General features: G+C 52.8%; 1 protein-coding gene and 1 long non-coding RNA gene across 3 annotated transcripts; one reads left to right on the top strand and one right to left on the bottom strand.

Moving 5' to 3' along the window:
• Window positions 1–2578: 2578 nt before the first annotated feature.
• On the bottom strand, window positions 2579–18794 carry LOC126065042 (uncharacterized). 2 transcript variants are annotated; one of them, XR_007514713.1, is made up of 4 exons: window positions 18748–18794; window positions 10442–10684; window positions 10249–10360; window positions 2579–3725 (listed from the first exon to the last, which is right to left on the bottom strand). It is a non-coding gene; the product is annotated as an uncharacterized LOC126065042 (long non-coding RNA). The 2 variants fall into 2 exon arrangements; XR_007514712.1 differs by lacking the exon at window positions 18748–18794 and having other exon boundaries at window positions 10442–10849.
• Window positions 11981–14160, top strand: HAND2 (heart and neural crest derivatives expressed 2). Its single transcript, XM_049864687.1, has 2 exons — window positions 11981–12535; window positions 13864–14160. The coding sequence occupies exons 1-2, from the start codon at window positions 11981–11983 to the stop codon at window positions 13960–13962; spliced, it is 654 nt and encodes a 217-aa protein (XP_049720644.1). The 3' UTR covers window positions 13963–14160.
• Window positions 18795–23346: the final 4552 nt, after the last annotated feature.

The following is a 23346-nucleotide window of genomic DNA, read 5'->3' as shown; positions in this document are numbered from 1 at the left end:
GGATCCAACCTACCACCCTCCACAGAGAGCCAGATCCTGCCTAAGCAAACTTTCTTTTTCAGACTTTATGTTTCTGCGTGCCTCCTGTCTTATTTTTTGCGTACATCTTTAAGCCATCATCTTATAACTATAGCTGGAGAAAGCACTTGTTTGTTCCTCGGATGTCACATTTTAATAGAATTTTTATTTTAGAGGGAACACAAGCAATCCTGTAGAACAACACCCATTTCTGGTAGGTTCTGCAGAGTTTAGGCAGTCTGTCTAGGGCACTGTCCGTTTGTCACCCAGCACAAACAGGGAATCCCATTACCTACAAAGGTATTAGGAAAGTGCTCCCAGCTGAAAGCGTTTATCCAATTCCAATTGTTTGAAAATCGAAAATACTAAGGGCAGTATTGTTCCAGGAGCCACTGTCTAACACAATGCAAGGCCTGTTTAGAGTAAAAAAATCAATATTTGAAAATCTGAGTTTGGTTTAAAAAATAATAACTGTGTATGTATCCAAAAAAAAAAAAAAGGAATTTCTAAAGAAGCATTTCTGTGCCAGGCACATGTTTTTAATTTTAATAACATTGACTTACCAAACAATATGTAGAACGTAATTATTCTCTCTATTTTGATACTTTTTCATATTCTATTTTAGTGAGTTTGCAAAGAGACTAACGAATAATAGTGAAGAAAAATTACGTCTCTGTCAGTAGAAAGTTACTGTGCTTTAGGGGCATTTCCAAAGGCTGTGTTGGAAAAACTTTGTGAAAAATAATTGCAAACTGCTCTAATGTTTAAAAACATGAATGTCAGCCATAGCCTTATAGGATAATGTCGGATAATAAGTAATCGTTTTCCCTCCACAATTGTATTTGTTGACATTTATGTGAGAATAGTAATACTTGAAGGTTATTTTCATAGTTGTTCACTTAAAGGGGATTAACATCAAAATCTTCATAATTTTCTGAGATCACCCATTGGGAAGTGGGGTGGCAAAACATGTTACTACTGGGTAAGACACTCTAGCAGTTTTAATACTAAACAGATTAACACACATGAAAAGCAGTAATATAATCTGTGCATTGAATAATGTGCCAGGCCAATTGTTTTTGGTGAAGAGAGAATTTTTACGAAATGGTACTATTTCTAGCTACTGCTTCCTAGCTCTTGAAATACTGCAGTAAGCAGTTAGCCAGGAGGCTGAAACAGATACATGGGTGTGCGCGACTGTAGGGACTTGGAGTAATATTCCGTGTCATTGCACAATTTTCCGATGTTTGCTTTACAGAAAACTGAGAACCAAAATATTACAATAGGAGGGTTACCCGGAAGAGCAAAGATACAACCCAGGTAGGATTATAAACCAAAAAAGTTTAAGTGTGAAAGAAGATTGCTTACTGGTGGAAATGACTATGAATTTATTTTATGACCGGCAGCAAACAAATGTGCCTCCATACTTTATACATTTTAAGCAATAAAGAAGCATATTTCAATATGCATGACGGTCTCCTAAAAATATTTCTCTGCCTCAATTGTCCCACCTCCTTCAGAAGTCCTCGAATAAGAGAAAAGTGGATAGTCATTTTGAAAACAATTATAAAATATTTACCCAAATCATGCCCATCTTTCTTGAATCCACGTGAAAAGCAGACATCACATCCAAGGCCTAATTACTTGACAATTCTTGTTACTTTCAGGTATATGGCTCAGGGTGGGGTGTGAAACCTTGGAAACTGAACTGAATGTAACAAATGCAGGTGCCTCCTGGAAGAGATGGACAGTGTGTGCTACCAGACAGTATCTGTAGAACTTCAGCTGTGCCTGAGAAGGGGGGGGCGAGGTGTCAGAGGTTTAAATCATGTTGTTTCCACTTATGCAGAGAGAATCCATAAAAAGAGATTTATGGTCATATTTTCTTTGTGAAATGTAGTATTTGTTTTTTACTTTAAAAGTGCTCCTCAGGATAGAACAGAGTAAATATTACAGTTTTGTTAAACAGCAGCCAAGATTTAATTGTCTGTGAAATACAAGGCTTAAGACCTGATTTGAGTTAACTACTGTTCTACTGATACAAACTGGGCTATGCCTGCGAGCTGACTGGGGGTCCCCAGCTGCTGATGTGCACACAAGAGCTCTCCCGCAAGACCTAACGGTGAGCTGGGTGCAGCCACACGCCTGCAGGGGCCCAGCCAAAGGGCCTGGGGCTTCATTCTTCCTGCAGCAGATCCAAAGTGACTTTGCGCAAAAAAGTCAAACAAGAATAAGCAGCTATGGAAAATATAACAAATCATGCTAGCAGTTTAACAGCGAGGGAGAAGGGGAAATCCAGTAACCGCTAACATACACTGGAGAAAAATGTAACTGGGATAGAAGACGGGGAAAGAGAGAGAAAACTGAGGGAGGCACAACGCTGATTTCCATATGTGAATTGCGGGTTTTATTACTGTTGTTGTACACACTCAGCGCCTCGATCGGAAACCTGAAGAGTCCGGCTCCTTTAACACTGCTCTGCGCGCCTTTTTGGTGGGGTTTAGGAAAGGGTCCCCCGCCCACCGCCCCTCGGTCACTCCCCCCACCCCACACCCTCCCTTCTGGCTTCAGTGGCTCCTCGGGTCGCTTCCTCCAGCCTCCCAGGGTGCCGAGGAGAAAGCGGGCGGCTGCGGATTTGCCCCGGTGGCACCGCCGCCACAAGCCAACCCGTAATTGCAAAGCAAACAAGGCTGAAATATTGGATTGGTCTCAATCGTGACAAGATCTACGCTTTTGCCGCCAATTTGTGTGTACAGCTCTATTTAAAGGCACTTGATTGAGGAAATGTTGAAAATAGCGGTGAGGGTTTCCCTAATGAGACCTCAGGAGGAAAGCCGGGGCCTTCGGCCTGCGCTGGGTGCGCGGGGGGCGCGCTTAACCCCTTCCTGCCCGCCTCGGGCGAAAGGGCCTCGGAGAGGAGCGGGGGAAGCTGGCTTCCATCCCGCCCCGGAGGGGTGACCTCCCCCGGCCTGAGTGACGGGGAGCGAGAATGGAGAGGGGCGCGGCGATCTAAAGAAGAACGTCCCCGGCACGGAGGGGCGGCACCGCGTGACTGGGCGCCGGCGGCCTGGATCCGGGTGGCTGCCCCCGCCGCGCCTCCGCCCGCAGGCCCGCGCGCGCCTCGGTGCCCGGCGCCCACCGGCCTGGGGGGCTGAGGTCCCATGCGACGCTGGAGGCGAGGCGGGCGGTGCCCTCCGCCGCGCGGAGAGTGCGTCTGGCCAGGTGGCACCATCGCAGTCTGGCTGGTCTTCCGGCGGCTGGAAGGGAGAGAGGGAGAGACCGAAGACGGGACAGCAAAGACAGGAACACTTACTGAGCGCAGCCTGCAGGCAGGGCGTCTCTCTGGCGCGCGCCTTCATCTCCCTTCGTCTTCCCTACACAGCCCCGGGGTCGGCGTCTTTATCCCCACTGTTCAGATGGGGAAACCAAGGCTCAGAGACATTGAAGAGCTTGCCCCAGGTCGCACGGCCAGTCCGTGGGCACCGAGAGTCGGCCTGCCCGGCCCTGACTCCGGGCTCGGGAGTCGGAAGGCCGCACCCGGGGAGGTCCGGCCGAGGCTGGGGTTTCGCCCTCGGATCCAGCGGCCCCTGACTCAGACCCAAGGCCAGCGCCAGCGAGTGGGAGGAAGGCTTCCCCGGTGCTCCCGAGGGCTCGGGGGTGAAGGTCTATTCCCAGCCGAAGACTCCAACTACTACCAGCTCTCATCGCTTTGAAAGTAAAGAAAATAAATCCGATTGCAATAGGGGTAGGCGGAATTCACCCAGTTTCTCTAAGCCATCCCTCTTAGGCAGGCTGTTTAAGTGCCTACTGGGCGCAATGAATTGTTTGCACCCTCAAGGAACCCAGAGTCAGAGGAGGCAAAAGATATGTTTCCAGAGTGGAAGCACGATAGAGGAGTTCAGGAGAGGAAAGAAGGCCTGAGGGGGGAGATGGGGGAGGGTGGAAAGCAATATCTGGAGAGGCTTCCTGGAGGAGGTAGCATTTAAGATGGGCCTTGAAGAAACAAAGGCGTGTGGATTATCTGAGGTGGGGTAGATGCTGGAGCGTCAAGGGGTGCCAGGCCCACAACTGGGGACAATGCTGCCTTCTCCCGGCTGCCCCTCTAGCTTTGAGAGCTAGGGGTTGATCACACCATGAGGCAAAATTCTAATCACTTCTAGGATTGGAAATCTAGAGCTTGGGGGCAACACTGACCCCTCCAAAGCCCTGGACTTGGGCCAGAAGGGACTGTCAGGGGTAGGACAGATAAATGGCACTTGGGGCTATCTCACCAGAGCTCCTAACTACCAAAGCCCCATATTCCTGTTTTCCCCAGTGGAACCTGGTCAGAGATGTACCTTGGCCAATCTGAAGTTTGTCTTTCTGGAGGCACAGGCAAATGCAGACTAGGATAGCGAAGACACCCCTCCCCCCAAGGGGGAAACAGGACTGGTTTCGGTCGTACTTCCCAGAAGGATCTGTGCCTTCTGTCAGCAAAACAAAAAAGCACCAGTCCCACCGATTTAGTGAAGACTCCAAATGTGTTCTGAATGGAATTGGCTTTTTTTTTTTTTAATGCAACCAATTCCTCCGTTTGAAGTTGGATGCTTTGCAAGCAGAATGCAATTCCATTTTTTGTTCCTCTAGGTTTTGGCCTGTGTTAACTTAAGTGGGTACTCACACAAGCATTAAAAAGAAAACCAGTCTCTTCTGGGGAACTGAAGGAAGGAGCGCTCCCCAATCATGGTGCAGATACATAAAAAACCAAACCAAACCCAGTGCCGTTGAGTGATTCTGACTCAGCGACCCTATAGGACAGAGTAGAACTGCCCCATAGAGTTTCCAAGGAGTGCCTGGCGGATTGGAACTGCTGACCCTTTGGTTGGCAGCCCTAACTCTTAACCACAACGCCACCAGGGTTTCCACAGATACATAAAGGGTAACAACAAATTAGCCCCCTTGTGCTGCGTATTTCCAGCAAGCATCCTGCCTTCTCTGTTTAGATTATAACTTTTCTGCCTGCAATTATTTTTATTTTAATTTTCTGTCACTGTAACAGAAACCAGAGCCTTTTCTTTCAATGTTTTGTACACAACATGTTCGTTTTGATAAGATGTTCTTTCTTATCCTCTTTTAGTTTGCCTTTGCTTGTTTAGAGTTCTGTATCAGGAGTTTCTAATATTTCTCCTCCTTCTTTTTTTTTTTTTTAAAGAACATGTCCCTGTCTTGCTTTATTTGTTTGTGTGAAATTTAGTTTGAAAGGAGATCAGAGAGAGCAGGAGGGGTTTGTAATAAGAGAATGACCGAATGACCCAACGGCTGATTATCTATCATTAACTGGAGACTCGGTGTACCCAAATTACCAGAGAGACCTCAGTCTGCCGGATCCTCACCCGGCCAGAAAGGCCAGCATGGAATGCACACTGCAACAGGCTGGGGACATTGCATCTGGGGACGCACTGCTCACACAACATTTCCTTAAAGGGGTTTCCTTCAAAACTCGACTCTTGTTCAGTGGGCATGTTTATGAGATTCTGACATGTTGTACACAGGTAGAAATTTCTGCCTAAAGACTAACTTTAACAGCTCCATAACTAACTTTTCTGTATTGTTTCGTTGGGAGCAAAATTGCAGTTAATTGTCTAAGCTCCAGAGAATATTGAGAAATCAAGCCAAGCTGCTTTTGATCTGCTCATGCTGCTAAACCCACGCCTTGTAAAAATCAAGGCTTTCCATTAATATTGACAATAAAAGTGTTTCTTTTTGTAAACCTGAAACCTAACCATCCTGGCTCAAGTCCCCTGTCTATAAGCAAAGGCCCTAGCAGAAAAGTAGAAAAGGTCTGGAAGAAACTGCCAAGACTAAAGAAATCCATCTATGTGGATTTGCGTACCCGGAAGCTACAGACCACAGCTTCCCGGGAATGGCAGTAACACTGCAGTTAGAAATGAGAACGTGCTGGGGCCTCAGGCCACCAGCAAACCTTTCGGTCACAAGAATGACTTTTCCAAAGCACCACATTTTAAGTTGCCCTTTTCTCTCATGTTCTATCTGGAGACTCAGGCTGCACTGTAGTCTAGCCGAAGTCCATTATTTACCATTTCCATAGAGTGTGTGTGCAAAATCATAACTACTTCCTCATCTGAACACTGAATGTTTCCTCCCGCCTTGGAAGAAAATATTGCTAATGTATGGGGTTTGCTAGGAAGATGAATGCTGAGGAGTATTTAACATAAATCCTGTGGGACATATTTTCTTATGCCACTTCTGTTCTAAACCATATCTTTCTACAAAGTAGCGTTAGGACCAGTATAATAATGGCATTAATGATACCTCTCACATATACATCATATTGCCTCTTGCGAGGTCCTTTCAAATGCTTCACCTTGTGTTCTTTTAGTCTGAGTATTTTCACATTACACACAGACTTGAATACCTGGCAAAGTGTCTAGTTCTCCATTGTCAACGAAGAGCCCCCAGAAAGGCAATGTACCTAACAGTTAATCTGGGGAAACTCTGGGCATTGGTTAATTGGTAAAAGTGCATATTAAGATCTTTCTTAAACAACTTAAGGATGAATTGGTATCTCATTCTTCTTCCTCAATCTCAGATTCAGTGACATCAAAAACCTTGTAAATCCAAACATTGCCAGAAAGAGAAGGGAAGGGTGAGAGAGAGAGAAGCTAAATGCAGGGGGCTGAATTTACAGGCACGAAGCAAGTTCTGAGTTCCACTGACTTAGATGTTTCCCAATCGGAATTGGACTGAAGGATTCGTAAGTAATCAGCCCCTCCACAGCCATCGTTACAGCTAGACCACCGCCCCCCCCCCCCCCGCCCATTTCCCCTGATCTGTTTTGGATGGGGAAGCAGAGAGGAGGAGGCCCACTCACCAAATACCCTGCCCCCATCCTGACTCCAAAAGAATCGATCTGGGAAAACAAAATCTAAGAGCCAAGGGCAGCTTTCCCTGGCCTTCATTTCTGAAACAGATATTGAAAGTCCAACGGAACTTGGTTCTGCTTTGTGGACACATACGTTGAGCAACACATTTGTGGAGCCACAGTCGCAAGCTATATTCACATACAACTATTTCCCAAGAGGAGAACTCACAAGGGAGGGACTGCAAAACCCCAGTTACAGGGAGATCCCTGCCGCCTTATCCTGGATGTTTTAAAGGTTCCAGGACTACGTAGTTAATATGTGAAATGACTCAATCCCACCCTAGCACAGACAGGAGTGAAGAGCTATCACTGCATCAAAGAAAGAACCATCCTTGGGGTGGGCGCAGCTGGGGTTACATCTTCAACAACCCATTGCTTTTTCCGTCATCTTCTGGGTTTGATGCCCTTTCTGGGGTTCTTATCACTTTCTGAGGTTCACCTTATAGAAGAGCACCATGGATATTTAAGGGAATGTTCACAGCCATGTCTCTGACATTGGTTAGAAAAACAAGGTAAAATCAGATTTGAGAAACTACGAAGGGAATCAAGTCATAATTCCCACAAACATAATATGTGTGTTTATGGCCCTCCAGCCTGGTTCTTTTCAGGTCTAGTTTATTTTGAGTTCTCACGAGCAAAACACAAGATACAAACTGCCCTTGCCTTTGAAATAATAAATACCTCAAAAAGGTCTGTATTTGCCCTAAAAACAGGCTGAAGTTTTTAAAAAAAATATTTAGTTTAAACCAGATTGATTTTATAAGTAATATCTCACAAGACCAAAATGTTTGCAAGGGAGTGCTCAGCCTCTCCCGTGCTCTTTGAATCTTTTCCAGGGGAAGCAGTGGGAGTGAAGGGAAGGAGACAAGAGACATGGATGCAAAATAAATGTTTGAATCCAGCCTAGCTGCTTGGCCCCGAGGCAGATGTAAATGCGCAGCCCAGTGGGTACACCAGCAGCTACAAGCAAGGGTATGGGCACAGAAACACAAACACTACTTCAAGCCCGGGCTGCCCCACCGGGAAGCCGTACCCAGATGGGTGAGGGCTCCTCGGAGGAGGGGGTTGGGTTAGCATACCCTTGATAGGATTCCTCCTGTTAGCACCGGGGCAGCCCTCACTGGCATTCTCAAAGCTCCTAGGCTCTTGAGGTCTTCAAGCATGCATCCTCTAGTGCAGCCCAGGGTGCGGTCCCCTAGCTGACACCTAGGCCAGGGGCTGCACCCTCCTCCCCTCTTTCTATCACTGTCCCCCTCATCTTCAGCACCAACATCACCTTCATCACCACCACCCCCCAAGAAATGCAAACCACCTAAATTGGGGGCAAACCCAAGATGGCATCTTTGCCTCCCTGCTTTCCAGAGCAGCAGGGTAACTCGGCAGCTCCAGGTGACCTGGAGCTGAATGTACCAAAGAGGACACAAAGAATAAAAAGTGAGTATTCAGGGTGGGACACATCTGGGTAAAGCAATCCTGGCCTCTCTGGGGTCAGTCACTCCAGTTGAGGACACCACTAGCATTCCCCGGCTTGTCACTTCTCTCCAGGCCACCTACAGGTCTACCTCTCTATGGCTGTAGCCTCTGGGTTTGAGTTTCTGAGATACATGAAGCCCTAGACCCTTGGACCGCAGTAATTAACTGATAACGACACTGTCAATGAGGACTGATGTTCACATTAGCATCTTTTATGACTTTTTTTTTGTCCCATGTTATTCATTTCTTTTATCATTTTTGATGCTATCTGGAACCATGAAAGTGATTCGCCCATTTTTTGTTTCAGTTCAAAGAGCATAAGAAAGGCTGATCATGGCAAGTTCTGAAGGCTTCCCTACTGAGGTCATTCGCTCCTTGTGGACAGAACATCCCAAACCCCAATCCAGCCCTCCATCTAATCTTTTCTTCCTTCCTTCAATTCCCAAAACTTTGTTTGGGTTTGAAAGCAGTCAACCAACTACTTCCCCTGAATCTTTATGTTCCTGGTGTTGGACACAACCAACTTCTCATTTTGTCTACTTGCTTCCAAGGCCTGGAAGTGTTTTTATAAACAGACTTTTTTTTTTTTTAAATGTATCAAATGTCAGAACTCTGCCTATTTACACATCCAGCATTTCCCTCTTTGGTGAAACTGTAAACAGAACGCGTTCAACCACACTACCTGTATTCTTTCCTTGAATAACCAAGCCTCGGAAGGGCTTTCCTTGTGCTCAAAACTGAAGACCCACCTATGTCCAGGGCTGGAAGCTGTAGGTCGCAATTTTGTTCTGAGCCCAAATGCAAGACTAAAGGGGCTGATTTCTGCTACTCATCACCCCTGTCTCTGCGTTAAGACACTCTGCTGGGGACATCCAGGAAAACTGACCCCGTATCCAGGGGAGAGAATGGGCCCAGCACCTACTCCCTGCGTGGGTTTTTACCGTCTCTGAGTGCCTTTCCCTTTCGTATGCCCCAGCCCCTGAAACCTATAAAATATTGCTCAAAGCTGCTGCCCGAAATTCGGGGCAGCGAGTAGGGTGGTGGCGGGTGGGACCTGGCCCGAATCCTGGCAGCTCAGGAGTTAGGTGCCACCACCCTCCCTGCGCTCTGACCATGCCTTCTAACGCGGAACCAGCAAGTCCTCGGCAAGCGCCCGGCAGGCAGCGAAAAGACTGTCCTCCCAAGCCCTCAGGTGTCAGGAGCCTGGGGCTTTACTTATGGCCTGGGACCCGGTTCTGTCTGCCCCCAAAGAGCGATGCCCAAGGAGTCTTTGGTTTTTCCCTGAGCAACCCCGCTCAGGCCCAGCGGCGAGTCCAGGCCACCCCGGCTTGCCTGGCTCCTGCACGCTCGGCCCTCAGCTCCCTCTAATTTTCCGCCCGCGGGCTCCTGTTGGCGCCCTTTTCCACACGCCACTCCATCGGGCTGAATCCCCATAGACTCAGTGGCCTGCCTCGCGGCCTGGGGCCAAGCCTTTGGGATGGTTTCGCTCCGACCGATGCTCCCCACTCCAGTGAGTCTTCCAAAGATGCTCAGGCCATGCGGGCGCCCGGCCCCGCCCGGCTGCCCCCAGACCAGTGACTTACAAGTGGAGATCCACTTTCTGTTGTAATGCGTTCAAGATCACCAAGGCTTGCAGTCTAAACATCCACGAGCCGTCCTCCCTGCCTGCCTCTTAAACCAGCGTTTAATGGTTCCCCTCCGATAACTAAACCTGCTTTCCACAGATGCCCGCTTTTATGGGGGAAGGCAGGAATGCAGAGATGTATTTATATGTTTGTTCATAAAAACTGGAAAATAAGCTCTGAGCAAGCTGTAAAAAATATTCAGTTACTTACCAAACAGGCTAGTTAAACCATGGGAACACCGATATCGGCCACATCACTGATTCTGGCAACCAAAGTACCGGCGCTTTGAAATCGTCCAAGGTCTCCGCTGGGGCGGAGGTCCCTGAAGAATATGAAAACAACATTTACAATCGGCCTGCCCCGTCGCCCAGGGGTCTCAACCAAGATCTTGAAAAGTACCCACCAGCACAGCAGCCACCCCAGGCCGTCCCGGCCTGGGTCAGTAAATAGCCGTGGAGAGCTGCGTCTCCAGCTTGTGCCCAGGTCAAAGCAGCAGCCTTCGCCGCCTGCCCCGGGCGGGCCTTGGCGAGGAGACAGCCCGCTGCCCAGGCGCCCCTTTGTGGGGGCCCCGCCGCCTACCGACTCTGTTCGCGGGCCTCACACGAGACTGCTTGCTCATTCTCTTGCCTTGGTTACCTGGAAAACACTTCGAAAAGCAATTAATTTTTTTTTAACCAGAAAAGAAAGAGGAGTGATACTGTACCTGGCAGGAGATACCTCAATATTTGAGACTGGGGGGAAATTTTTAATAGTGAAGCATCTGTTAAACACTTGCATTAACCTCTAACTGATAAAAAAGTTTTTTTAACCCTACCCCCCCCCCGGTTTAATTATCTTCTGGTTATGAAGGGGCAGCCAATCCCGAAAGAGGACCTGGGCAATTAGCAACTTGAACATCAAAAAAGTTTTATTGCGGAGAGCGCGAGGCACCGCCCCCGCCGCCCCCGGATTGGCGTGCGGAGCCTCTGACGACATATATTAACCCGAGCTGCCCTAAAGATGTAGCTGTACATGGAGATCTTGCTGGGAAAAATCGCTTGCTCCCCTCACGGAGTCCAGCCCCGGAACGCCGCCGCCGCCGCCACCCGGGAGCCCCCTCAGCCGCCTCTGCGCAGACCCTTCCGAGAGCGCGACCCGCCGACTTCGCGTCCCAAGGCGCCTACAGGGCCCTAGATCCTTCCCCCGAAAGGAGAGGAGCTGGGAAAATGGATGCACTGAAGTCTCTCTGAAAACCTTCGGAGAGAGCCCAAGAGGAGCAGGACGCGTTACTTGCCGCTAAAATCACGTTCAAGGACCAAAACAATAACCACCACCAAAAAATCATTAAAACAATAAGCGCCCAAGAACCCAGACCGGTCTGGTGGGGGGAGGGAAAGGGGCGGGAAGGGGAGGGTCGCATGGAGGTAGCTTCGCAGTGAGCAGTCGACCCCACCGCCTCCCGCCAGGCCGGGCTAGCTCCTTCAGCCGCGGCTCGGATCTCCCCGGGACTCCGGCTGAGCTTTGGCTCCGGGAGCGAGCGCGGGCGGCCGTGGAGCCCGGCGACTCAGCAGACCAGCCTCGCAGGAGCCGGGCCACCTTTGCATGAGCACCAGAGGATTCTGCGTCCCCGCAGCAGCCTGGGAAGCAGGAGCCGGCACGGGGGCCGCGGAGCAAGGCGGGCGCCGGAGGCGGCGGCGGCGGCCAGGGGCGCACGGTGCCGGGACCAGCTCTCCGCCCCCCATGGGGAGCCGGCGGCCGCGGCGCTGCTGAGGCGGGCCCGGCGGGCCAGGCGGGGGGCCCGGGCTGCAGCAGCCCCCTCTGCGGCTGCCGGGCCGGCCCGGGCGCCCGGGGGCCGGGGGGTGGGGGGTGGGGCAGGCCCCCGAGCGCCGAAGCCGGGGCCCGGGCGGAGGGCGCGGCGGGGCTGCGCGCACGCTGGGGCGCGTGGAGGGGCACGCCGGGCGAGATGAGTCTGGTGGGGGGCTTCCCCCACCACCCGGTGGTGCACCATGAGGGTTACCCGTTCGCTGCCGCCGCCGCCGCCGCTGCCGCCGCCGCCGCCAGCCGCTGCAGCCACGAGGAGAACCCTTACTTCCACGGCTGGCTTATCGGCCACCCGGAGATGTCGCCCCCTGATTACAGCATGGCCTTGTCCTACAGCCCGGAGTATGCCAGCGGCGCCGCCGGCCTGGACCACTCCCATTATGGGGGGGTGCAGCCGGGCGCCGGGCCCCCGGGCTTGGGGGGGCCGCGCCCGGTGAAGCGCCGGGGCACCGCCAACCGCAAGGAGCGGCGCAGGACTCAGAGCATCAACAGTGCCTTCGCCGAACTGCGCGAGTGCATCCCCAACGTGCCCGCCGACACCAAACTCTCCAAGATCAAGACGCTGCGCCTGGCCACCAGTTACATCGCCTACCTCATGGACCTACTGGCCAAGGACGACCAGAACGGCGAGGCGGAGGCCTTCAAGGCGGAGATCAAGAAGACAGACGTGAAGGAGGAGAAGAGGAAGAAGGAGCTGGTCAGTACCAGGGGGCGGCGGGGGGCCGCGGAGGGGGGTGTTCGGGGAACTGGTGCCCCCGGCCTCTTTCCAATTGGGCTGAGCAATAGCATCCCGCGTTCTTTGGCCGTGTCCGGAGCCAAGGGTGTCTGCGTCAGGTTGTGGTAGAGATGGTTTCCTGCCTAAGTAGAAGCGATGGGGGCGGGTGGCAGCAAGGAGGAGACGGAGGACGAGGATGATGAGGGGAGTGCTTTGGGTCGGTGATCTTCCCTCCGAATTAGCGCTGTTTCCCCTAGCCGTTTAGGGCGGGCCTCCATCTCTCCTTCGCACTGGCCCGGGCCCTTCACTCAATGCTGATTAGAACCTTCGTTTGGCCTCCAATCTGATCTTGCTTTCGGATATTTCTGAAATAAATCGCCCAGAGACACTCGATTCCACGTTGTTCACTATTGGTCGCATTTCCCCCTTTTGACAACAAGGCTGCCCCTGATTCTGAGCCCTGAGAGAGCTTTGTGGTGGTTCTCCTAACTGGGCCCGGAAGAGGTAAAGGTAAACACAAAACTAAGTCCTTTTAACTTCCAAATCCTGCTCCAGTTTTTTCTTTGTTCATGAGGTTGACTGCAGTTTCCCAGATGAATATACTCCCTGAGTATTTCTAATGAACCTGTATATTTTCAGATGAAAATAAATAAATATTATGCTGATCATGCTACTGTTGGTAACGGTAATACGAAATTATTCTCAGCCGTTTAAAGTTTTCTCAGATTTCTACCAAGTGCCCAGAGGGTCGTTGGTGTTCAGGACAAGGCTATTGCCCCCGAAGGGCCTGGAAAATAATTTTTATTTGTCGAGTTTTTCTTCTTTGGTTCCTACATAATGGAGTGACCTGCCAAATAACCTGGGATTTTAGAGGCCTTGGAAGGGAGGCACGGCTGAGCCGGAGACTAAGAGCCGCTGGCAGAGAGGCCCAGTCCCGGGTGCAGGAATTGCTCCTATCTGGGATGGCGATGGAAAGCCGAGAAAGCTTGTTTTAGCTCCGGCCCAGCTAACGCCCCTAAAGTGAAAGAAGAGGCCCCCAGCTCCTCCATCGACAACTTGAAAGCGGCCTTTTGTTTATAGCATTGCCGGTCTGCTAGTTGAGAGCTGCAGGCGTGGGGAGCCCTAGGCAGTAGCTAGGGCAGGGCAAAACTTCACAGCGAAGCTGGGACTTGGAGCCCGCGGCCCATGTATTCCTTCCTGGCTCTCTCACGGTCTCCTCAGGCTCGGGAAGCGCTGGGGTGGCGGCCCATGAGGTCTCCTCTCTGAATTTCTCTTTCCACTTCTCTCCCTCTCGCCTCCTCTCTGCCCAGAACGAAATCTTGAAAAGCACAGTGAGCAGCAACGACAAGAAAAGCAAAGGCCGGACGGGTTGGCCGCAGCACGTCTGGGCCCTGGAGCTCAAGCAGTGACGAGCAGGAGGAGGAAAGGGCCAGACAGCCGGGGCCGAGGCGCCGCCTGCAGACCCGGGACTCCTGGCCACCCCTCCGCTCCGCTCTGAGGACTTCTGGCTTTGGGATTCATCCGGTTTATTTATGTGCAATTTCCCTCCCCTCTCTTTGCCCCCTTTGAGGCATCCGCTCCCAACCCCCCCTCCGAAAGAAAAAAAAAGTGGATATTTGAAGAAAAGCATTCCATATTTTAATATGAAGAGGACACTCCCGCGTGGTAAGGGATCCCGCGTCGTCTTGTAGATTCTCTGTGTGAATGTTCCCTCCCGGCTGTATAGACACCAGCGTTGCCCCTCCCCACCTGCCCAACCCCTTCCAGCTAAAGACAGCGGACATTAGTGCCTATGTGAAGTATATCTTTGGGGCCTTTTGGATATAAATATTCCTAGGGATTATAAAGTTTTATTTCAAAGCAGAAAATGGGGCCGCTAACATTCGTTGGGGTCAGTATCTAGTGCTGTCGTTTCCTATGTGGTCCTTCCCTACTCAAAGATGTTCCCAACAGCTATTTGTGTTGTGCACTTCAGCCCTCGAAAAATAAGTGGAACTTAATTAATATTGAAGGTGTAAACGTTGTAAGTATTCAATAAACCACTGTGTGTTTTTTTTTTTTACAAAACCCCCAATCTTTTCATAGTGGATACCTCAAAAGAGTTTTGAAAACAAAGCTGTTCTATTTGTTTTCATAATATTTAAAATATTCAGAAGTAAACTAAATTATCATGATTGCCTCTACTTTTATTTGAGAGAGTCAGTGGTTCCAACCAGCCTTCAACGTGATGCCGGTTCCAGCAGGGCGAGGAGGTCCACTTAAGGAGAAGTGTCCTCAGTGAAAGGGCCTGCGTCCTGTCCATGTGGTATCTCCATCCCTTTCCCTCCCCCAGACCTCCAACCTAGGGGTATGTGGAGTGGTCTCCAGGAGGAGGGTCTAGGCTGGAGAGCTGGCCGGGGCAGTTGGCTCAGAGGCTGGAAGGGTGTCCTTGTTTTCCAGCAATTGAGCAGATGCCATCCTGTGGTGGGTTCGGTTTTTGTTTGAGGACTGCGAATTCGGTGGAGGAGGTGTCAGGAGGCTCCCAGGCATTATTGCAACCACAGAAACTAGTCTGGAGTGTTTAATTCAAAATATAAGGCTTTCATCCAAGAAAAATCCAAAGAAGAGGCTTCTCCTGTAGCCTGTGGGGAATCCTCACCTGAGCAAGCTCAGGGGCTTGGGCATGGTTGGGGAGGGGTTTCCAGAAAAGTCCATAATTAGGTAACACGGAATTTTAAGTCTACTAAGCAATCGCGCACAAGACCAGGGATTTTAGGGGTGGGGTTGCAGGGGAGCTGTATTTACAAGGAGCTTCAGGGAACTCAATATTAACCGTTACGGTGTCTGAGGCCTCCCGGGCTAGAGCCCGGTGGAGCCAAGAGCCGGAGCAGTCCTCCTGCTCCTTCCCTCCCTTCCTCCCCCGGCTGCCACCCGGTCGGGAACTTTGGTCTCCCCCAGTTGCAACACACCCCCAGCGGAAGTCCCTGAGGCCTTCTGGGCCCGCCGCCTTGGCTAGAGCCTAAATCTGTGCTCTAGGAACGCGAGAAATGGAAGCATCGTAAAGGACCCTGCCGAGGGTGCAGGGAGCGGAAAGGGATTCCGGGATGGAGGGAAGAAAGGTGAAACGTATTAAAAAGTGGTTTGTTTCAGGAAACGTGCACGTGTATAAATCTGGTGTTGCGGAGGCTTGCCAGAGGGGTTCCACCTTGGATCCCATCTTCCGGCTGCTGTTCGCACCTCGGCTGCGGGCACAGACCCTCCACCCCGATATTTGTGGGGTTACCGCGCCTTGCCAGTGCCCACTCTGAGCCCGTCGCCTGCAGCAGGCAGGCCAGGCCCAGCGCGGGCGAATTCGCCAGTGTCCCGGGAGAGACAAGCCAGTGGCTCTGCGGGCTCCTTCTGCGGGCGACTGACAACGCCAGGGCGCGGGGTTAGAACAACTCGGCCAAAGCGATCTGAACTTTCTCCCCTCGGGTCAGCCGGCGCTGGGCCGGCCCGGTGGGCGCGGGGCTGTGTTTACTGACACTTGCCTTTGTTTATAGCACGGGGTGGGGGGGGATGAGGAGGAGGCGCGCCCTGATTTTCTGTTGCTCTCGGGATCCCTGTCCGTTTGACCGAGTGACTCCCTCCCTCTCCTGCCTCCAGCCGCCTTCTGCGTCTTCGCTTTTCATCCGCTCTCAGGAGAAAGAATACTAGCCGCTGGAAGTGGAAGACAGGAGTCTACCGACGTGGTGGAGCGAATGGTGGTGGTGGCAGTGGCGGTTTTTAAAGAGGAACCGGAGAGAAGTTCTGTGCGCGTGCACGTGTGCCTGTGCTTTCCTGGGGTAGCTGGTCCTTTTCGCCATCTGGGCCTTAATACACTACTGGTTTAACACACTGTTTCCGGCTTATTAAACACCAGCCGAGGAGAACCAGGAAGACCGCGGCGTTTCCAGGCGGCTGACTAGTACTCATGTTTTTCAAACCGCGCTCCGATAATTTGGCCTCTTTGTCTGGCCCCGGCCCGGGCACTGCCCCCTTCTCTCCCGCCTGCGGCGCCGGTTCCCCAGGAGCACCCGGCTCGGATACCCAACCGCCCCAACACTCCAACCGGCCGGACACCCCAACCAGCCCGACACCCAGTAGGCCCATTACTCCAGGCGGCCAGACCTCCTAACCGGCGGCACACCTCAAGTGGCCTGACACTTCAACCGGCAGTACACCCCAGATTACCCTTCACCCCAGCCACCCTGACACCCCAGCTGTCCCAACGCTCCCAGCGTCTTCAAGCCCTGGGGAGGTGAGATGCGTGCAGGGCCGGCGTTTCTTCTGAGCGTCTATGTTTTTCCCTTCTACAAACCTCTTGCTCTTTTAGCAACCTCTCTTCTTCCTTTCAAAAAAAAAAAAAGTTTCCAAGCTCCTGCCTTGCGGGACCCGCTAAAAGGCCTCTGTTTTAATTGCTTGGGTAATGTGGTTGCTGCCATTTTGTTAAGAGCAATCACTCCTGCAGCGAAATCACAAGCGCTCTAGACAGGCCGGAGCCGACAAAAATGTAGGATTTGACGTTAAAAGCTAAATGGGAAGCCGGGGCGGCGGAAGGTAAATTGATGGTAGACGGGGCTGTCAGGGCCCTGGCCCCAGACCGCCGAGCGGGCTGAGTGCCTGATAACCCCGGAGCACGAGCGGGGCGGGGGCGCGCTCGTTGTGCGTCTGGGTGTGTGTACTTTTCTGCAGACCCATCCTCAGCTGCGCTTGGAAAGGAGTCGGGAAAACTTTGCCCAGCCGGCCTCAGTACACTTCCTGCTCCCGTCGCAGTTTCCCAAGACTTTCGCCCCCACCTGGGCCACTGACAGCAGCGTTAAGGATTTTTTTTTTTTTTTTCAGGCCTAGCTGGCAAGAAGATGGCATCACCATCGCTTGGGTTTCCACTGCCTTCTAAATCGCGGCTCGGTGGTGGGAAGTGCGGTCTCCGGGTGGGTTAGCCAGAAGGCCAGGCCGGGGGCACCTAGGCTGGGCCTTCCGGCCGAGGCTGCCCTCCTCAGGAGTGGGAGAACCAGGCGGCTTGGTTATCTCCAAAGAAAGGTGGATGCAGTTGTGGCCAAGAGGAGGGCAGACTGCGGGCCCCTTGGAAAGTGTGTTTGCGTGAGTCGGAAGTGCCGGCCGGGCATGCTAGACTATCCCCCACCTGCGCCTCCGCGGACAGCTCCGAGAGCAGGCTAGGGTCTCCGAGCTGGTCACGACCGAGACTAGGCGAGTTAGGTGCACGCGGAATTCGTAGGAAGGGGTGCTGAGGGTCAGAAGGCGAATGAGCTCCAATGCAAAGCCGCGGGAAGCAGGAAGGGGCCTGGAAGCGCCTTCCACACTTCAGCTTTCCAGGTGGAGCCCAGGCCAATGGCCAGGGCCTGTGCTGTGTGACGGAGGACAGTAAACCCGGCAAAGGACGCCACGAAGATCGGGCTGCGTGTGCACCGTGGGTCTACAACGCGCGGGAAACTGCTCAGTTAAGGAGCTTTAAGGAAACGTTATATCTGTGTCTGACGCTGGGTTTTCTCTTCCACAATCGGGGAGTCCCACTCATACGCCTGGATTTAGAAAATGGACTGACTGGTGAATGCCAAGTGGAGACGATCTGGAAAGAGGTCTACGGCGTGGGCCCCGAACAGGGCTGAATCCGGACCCTAGGCACTGGTTGTCTTTCCTGGATCTGTGGACCGGAGGGTACCGATTGCCTCCAGCTGGCCAGCTCCTACCGCCCACACCCCGGCACGAAAAGGAGCCGCAGAAGAATCTCCTAAACGCACAGGACCCCCCTGTCAGAGCCGGCAGATCCCTCAGAAAGATCCTGGAGCCGCCCCCAGGCCAGGCCCAGGACCCCTACCCTAGGCCCCAGCAGCACCTTCTCTGAGGAAGCTCAGCTGTGCTAGGAACTGCTGCTGTGGGGATTGTGTCTTGGGAAGGGAGTGCTGGAGAGGAGATAGAAGAAGCATTTTTTAACTGTTTGGAACAGGTCTCCCCTTTCCCTCCCTCCTGAGACAACTCAGGGAGAGGAAACGAATCCCACATTTCCGGGGGCCGGGCAGCTCGGAGCGCGCTGCCTACCACCCAGAGGCTGCGCAACGCGCCGCTTCCCTCACACCAACTGTCTTTGCCCGGTTCTTACTGGCCTGTAACAACAGCTCAGAGCTCTCGGGCTGCCGGGCTAACAGAGGTTAAAGCGCTCTCGGTATCTGACTTACTTGTGCACAGAAGTGTATAGAATTCTCTCCCTGTTCTCCCCCGCTCCTCCCTGCCGAAGCCAGCTCCCTTGGAGGAACGCGTCCCCCGCCTCTCCCCCAAGCGCAACCCCACCCCCTCGGTACACACATTCCCTTCAAATTCTGCCGGCATTTGGGCCGCTTTGATGGTCAGATGGTAGAGCCCTGATTACAAATTTATTCCCGGGCGCTCCGTCCGTCTTTATCTCCGCTATTAGGGACATCTGGGAGTGATTAGCGCCGCGCCCGCTCCCGGCAGCGCTCGCCTATCTCGCCGTGGCGGGGCCCGGAGCCTCGCTGACGTCAGGGCAGACGGCTCGGAGCCATCCCAGCCGAGCTGGGTGTAATCGGCAGCCGCGCGGCCAAGTCCTCCCCGGGCCAGGCCGGCAGCTGGAACGCGCCGCCCGCCTGCGCACAGGGATTTTCTAAATATGTATTTTTAGCGGCGGAGACGTTTTTGTTCTCCTTGTTTGGGGTGAGGCGAGGTCGGTTAACCTCTCTACTGCCCCCTTCCCACTTTAAATTTTGCAACTCGTTGCGTCTGGTGCATTCGGCCAGGAAAAGCATCCCACGTCTGGTCCTGCCAGGCTCCTTTCCATCCCTGCCCGGGAGCGCTGCTCTCCTACACCAACAGCTGCGGCCCGGGCCGCGTTGCCCGTGCTGGCCTGGGAGGAAGGAGAAGGGGGTTGGGGATCTCAGCCTGGATGCTCTTAGGGCCACTCGCTTGCCTCCGTCCGTCGCTGGCACCCGTTCAGCCCCTACAGGCCTTAGCCAAAATGGTAGGAATTTCTGCTTAGCGGGGAAGCTTGGCAGAGCTGATTACAAAAGGCGACGCTTTCCCGGGCGGCCTGATCCAGGGGCCGCCTTTGCACCTGCTGTTAAAGCCTAACGGGTCTAGAGATCAAAGGTGCTAGACCTACTCCCTCGTGAGAGTTGCCCTTGACGCAAACACTGACCGCTGGAGAAGGCAACGATGGCTGGAGGCAGCTTGGTTCTCTGCTATGTCCCAGTGCCCAGGGCAGAGGATGGATGTCGTTGTCTGATTCCTACCATTCCTACCAACAGGGAACAGACTCCCCAGACCTCCGACCAGGCGCCCTGAGGCGCAGGCCGGAGTTTTCGCGCTGGGTTAAAACCAAACCTGAACCCGTTACGTCTGAGCTCCCTACACCTGGCTAGTAATCGGAAGTCCCTGGGGGAACGTTATAAAATTACACATTTAGTCCCCATTTCACCCACCCTCTCCAGAAATTTGACTCAGCAACTCAGAGGCAGGATCTGGATTCTACAATTCGGGAACCACTGCCTGAGGCCACACCCACTGGTTCGCAGCGAGTCCCCCACTCCGGCACTCGCTCTGCGGCCTATGTGAAACACTGGACCGCTTGGGTGGGGTTGGCTTTATTAAGCCTGGGCAAGGGTGGGGCGAAGCCTGCATCGTTTAAAGCCTCCACAGGGAGAGAACTGGCTACATGACGGTGTCTGCTCTACACGTGGGGCAACGAAGGGATTCCAAGCAAACCTGGAAGGGGCTGTTTCTTTCCGTACAGGCTGCAAAGGGCAGGCTGTGTTCAATCAGAGGCTACGGTGGATTCAGCAGAAAGGGGAAAAGAAGCAGCCCGCGATTTGAGCGGAATGACAAGCAAATCTATTTCGGGGGCTAAGGGTATCAAAAAATAAAGAGAAAATCCAGTCGGGAAAACTTCCCAAACGTTATCCCCTTCTCAGTTCTTTGTCTCAACTCAATACACCACAACTCCAAAGTGTCTTTGTGTAATCTATAACGGAAAATGTCCATTTCCTGGGCTAAGTCAAGAAAAATGTCACTTTGAGAGCTTGGCTCCTCTCTCCACCCACCCCTACTCCAGCCAAGGGGAGGAAACATTGAGTCCTGCTGTTAGGGTGTAGGGGTGGGGAAAGAAGCTTTGAGACGATCGTATCCGTAATGATTTGGAGGACCCCAGGCCTAACCGTGCTGGGGGGGGGGGAGGAGGGTAGGGGCAGACCAGGGCTGCTGGAAGAACAGTTTCCCACAGAGCTGGTAAGTGGATTCCGCACAATCTGCCTTTAGGGTGGAGTCTACTCAGGCAAATAACCAGTTGTGAGAATCATTCAGACCACTTGAAGGAAAAAAAAAAAAAAAAACTGCTTTGGCCTGTAATACTTTCAGCCTCAAAACATAAATGAAGGTTTAGCTTGAATTAGATGGAATGATTCAATAGGAACTATAGATCCAGACAGTCCTAGTTTATATTTCTAGCAAAAGGCAGCTAAACCATTTTATGTAAAGGATCAGAGAGTACTCACCAGCCTCCTCCCCCCCCCCCCCACCACACACAACTAATACCCTAGGCGTTTCCTCAAATAGTATTTTTAATGCCTGGCCAATCAGGAGTAACCAAGACAACCGATGTTTTAAAGCATGGCTCTTTGTCGTAGGGCTAAATCATCCTTCCATCTGGTGATGAACAAAAACCAAAGAGTCAGGGAGATCTGTAGATTCTCCTGAAACGGGGGGTCGTCCGCGGCTCCCCCACCTGAAACATTTAGCACACACGACGCACTTGGCCAGGGACAGATAAAGTTTCCAATCTCCTCTAAGTGCATTGCTATAGAGAAAAGAACAGAAAAAGATTTTATTCTAAATTAAGATGGCTGTAACCCCTCCCTGTAAAAAGGATGGAAACCTATGGTCCCTGATGCCAGTGCACGGTTGCCTTCAATTTAAAACTGGTTGTTGTTGTTGCTGCCTTGGGCTAACATTTCTGTCGTTATGGTAATACAGAAACGCAGGCATAGAAAAAAACGTTGCTTTGGGGTTTAACGAAGAAAACCCGAAAACTCAACCTAAGTGTCACTGGAACTGGCGAAGAAGAAAAACTGGTGGATTTTTAATGGGAGAAAGTGGTCTGCAGGCTGCCTGACCATCGCCTGCGCTCGCCGAATCTGGTTTTCATATTCTCGCTCAGTAATCACCCAAAGCCATAACTGTCTCTGAAATTATTCATTAAAGTCGTTTTCAGGGATTCTCACAGGATGCCGTTTTTACGTTTATGGTCTTCTCAGAGCTATGACATCAGCCTCTGTCTTTTTTCCCCCTGTAATTAACGTGCTGGGCAGAGGAGAGAGGCCGTGGCTGTGTGCGTGGAGAGGGGGCGGGGACCCGGGTGCAATCCGCGGGCTGTGCTGCTCCCGGTGCGGCCAGCTGAGCTCGGGCGCGCAGACACCCTTTGATTAAGGAGGGTATTTCGGGGAGTGCAAGCTGTGCAGAAGATCACGGCTGTGCCCTGTGGTGCTGTCAGCAGTGACAGATCCCAGATGGGGCCGCTACTGTATGGCAGATTGAGTTTCTCAGCAGAAAACTCGCCCTCCCTTCTAAACGTCTTCAAAAACCTTCTCCAGATACTCCAGGTCGCTTCGTGTGAAGCTGAAAAACTCCAACCCCAAAGTTATTTTTGCGTGCGTGTGTGTGTGTGTATGTGCGCGCGCGCGCACGCGCACGCGCGCGTGTAAGGGTTTTTCCCTCCTTTTTCTCTGCAATTCCTCTTCCTCTGAGCATCTTGGCCCTTGAGGGCAGACTTGGTGGGCCTGGGGGTTGCGGTCCGCCCGGCCCACAGCCCCGGGCCGAAGACGCAGTACCGAGGGGCCCCAGAAGAAAATCCGGTGGGTAGGGGCGCGGCGTCCGGGGCACGGAGGCAACCGTGGAGCACCCAGGCAGCGCGGGTTGACCGCTTGGCGGGAATCACAGGGCTGCACCCAGCAGGAGAAGGGGGTGGGGGACGCGTGGAGGCGGAGCAGAGTCCCGGGGCCTGCCTCCGGCTTCCCTCCTTTCCCCTCCCGGGCTGAGTGCCTCCTGCCCGCCCGGGCACCCTCCAGGGGCAGCGCGGAGACTGAGAATGGGGGAGGTGGGTGTTTCTTGGGGTTGGGACGCGGCGAGTAGGCGAGCTCCGGGAGCCAGCAGACCCAGGCACGGTCCACCATGGAAGGAGCGCGGTGGAAAGCAGGGAGAAGGGGGGCTGCGGGAGTCCTGGCGGCTGCTGGAGAGGGGAGGCTGGACTGGGTTCTCTCCGGGCGAGAGGCATCGCCTCGAGGCGCAGCTTTCTGCAGAATCAACATTCGCCACGTGGGGTGACCAGTTTGGGTCCCGAGTTTCAAGTTTCTAGAGACCCTTCAGATTGGAAACTAAGTTGCAGAAACATTGGGACTTATTTTAAACCTTCGTTAAAACAATAAACGACTTCATAAATAAATGTCTGGCGCCCCGCCTGCTCGGAGGCAACGGGGGTTCTCCAGGCCTTCTCCCGCCCACCGGAGGAAGCCGGGGCCGGCTCCCGGGGAGCAGCAGTGGCCAGGAGAGAAGGGACGAGAGGCGGAAAGCAAAGCGCACCGCACCCAGAGCCTGCGCGGGCTCCTGGGCGCCACTCATCCCTGCTCTCACGGTCCTCTCAACTGTAGAAAGTATTCTTTGGGCCCTAACCCGGAGAAAGGAGAGAGGCCGGCGGGAAGGAGAGGAACCGAGAGGGAGCGAATTTTGTTTTCATTTAAAAATAAGAAATCTCTTCTTCACAATACCGTTGCAGC

This window comes from Elephas maximus, chromosome 21 (genome assembly GCF_024166365.1).
Source record: "Elephas maximus indicus isolate mEleMax1 chromosome 21, mEleMax1 primary haplotype, whole genome shotgun sequence".
Lineage (NCBI taxonomy): Eukaryota > Metazoa > Chordata > Mammalia > Proboscidea > Elephantidae > Elephas > Elephas maximus.
Note: the sequence above shows the minus strand (reverse complement) of the source record. Positions and strands in the feature narration are given on the sequence as shown.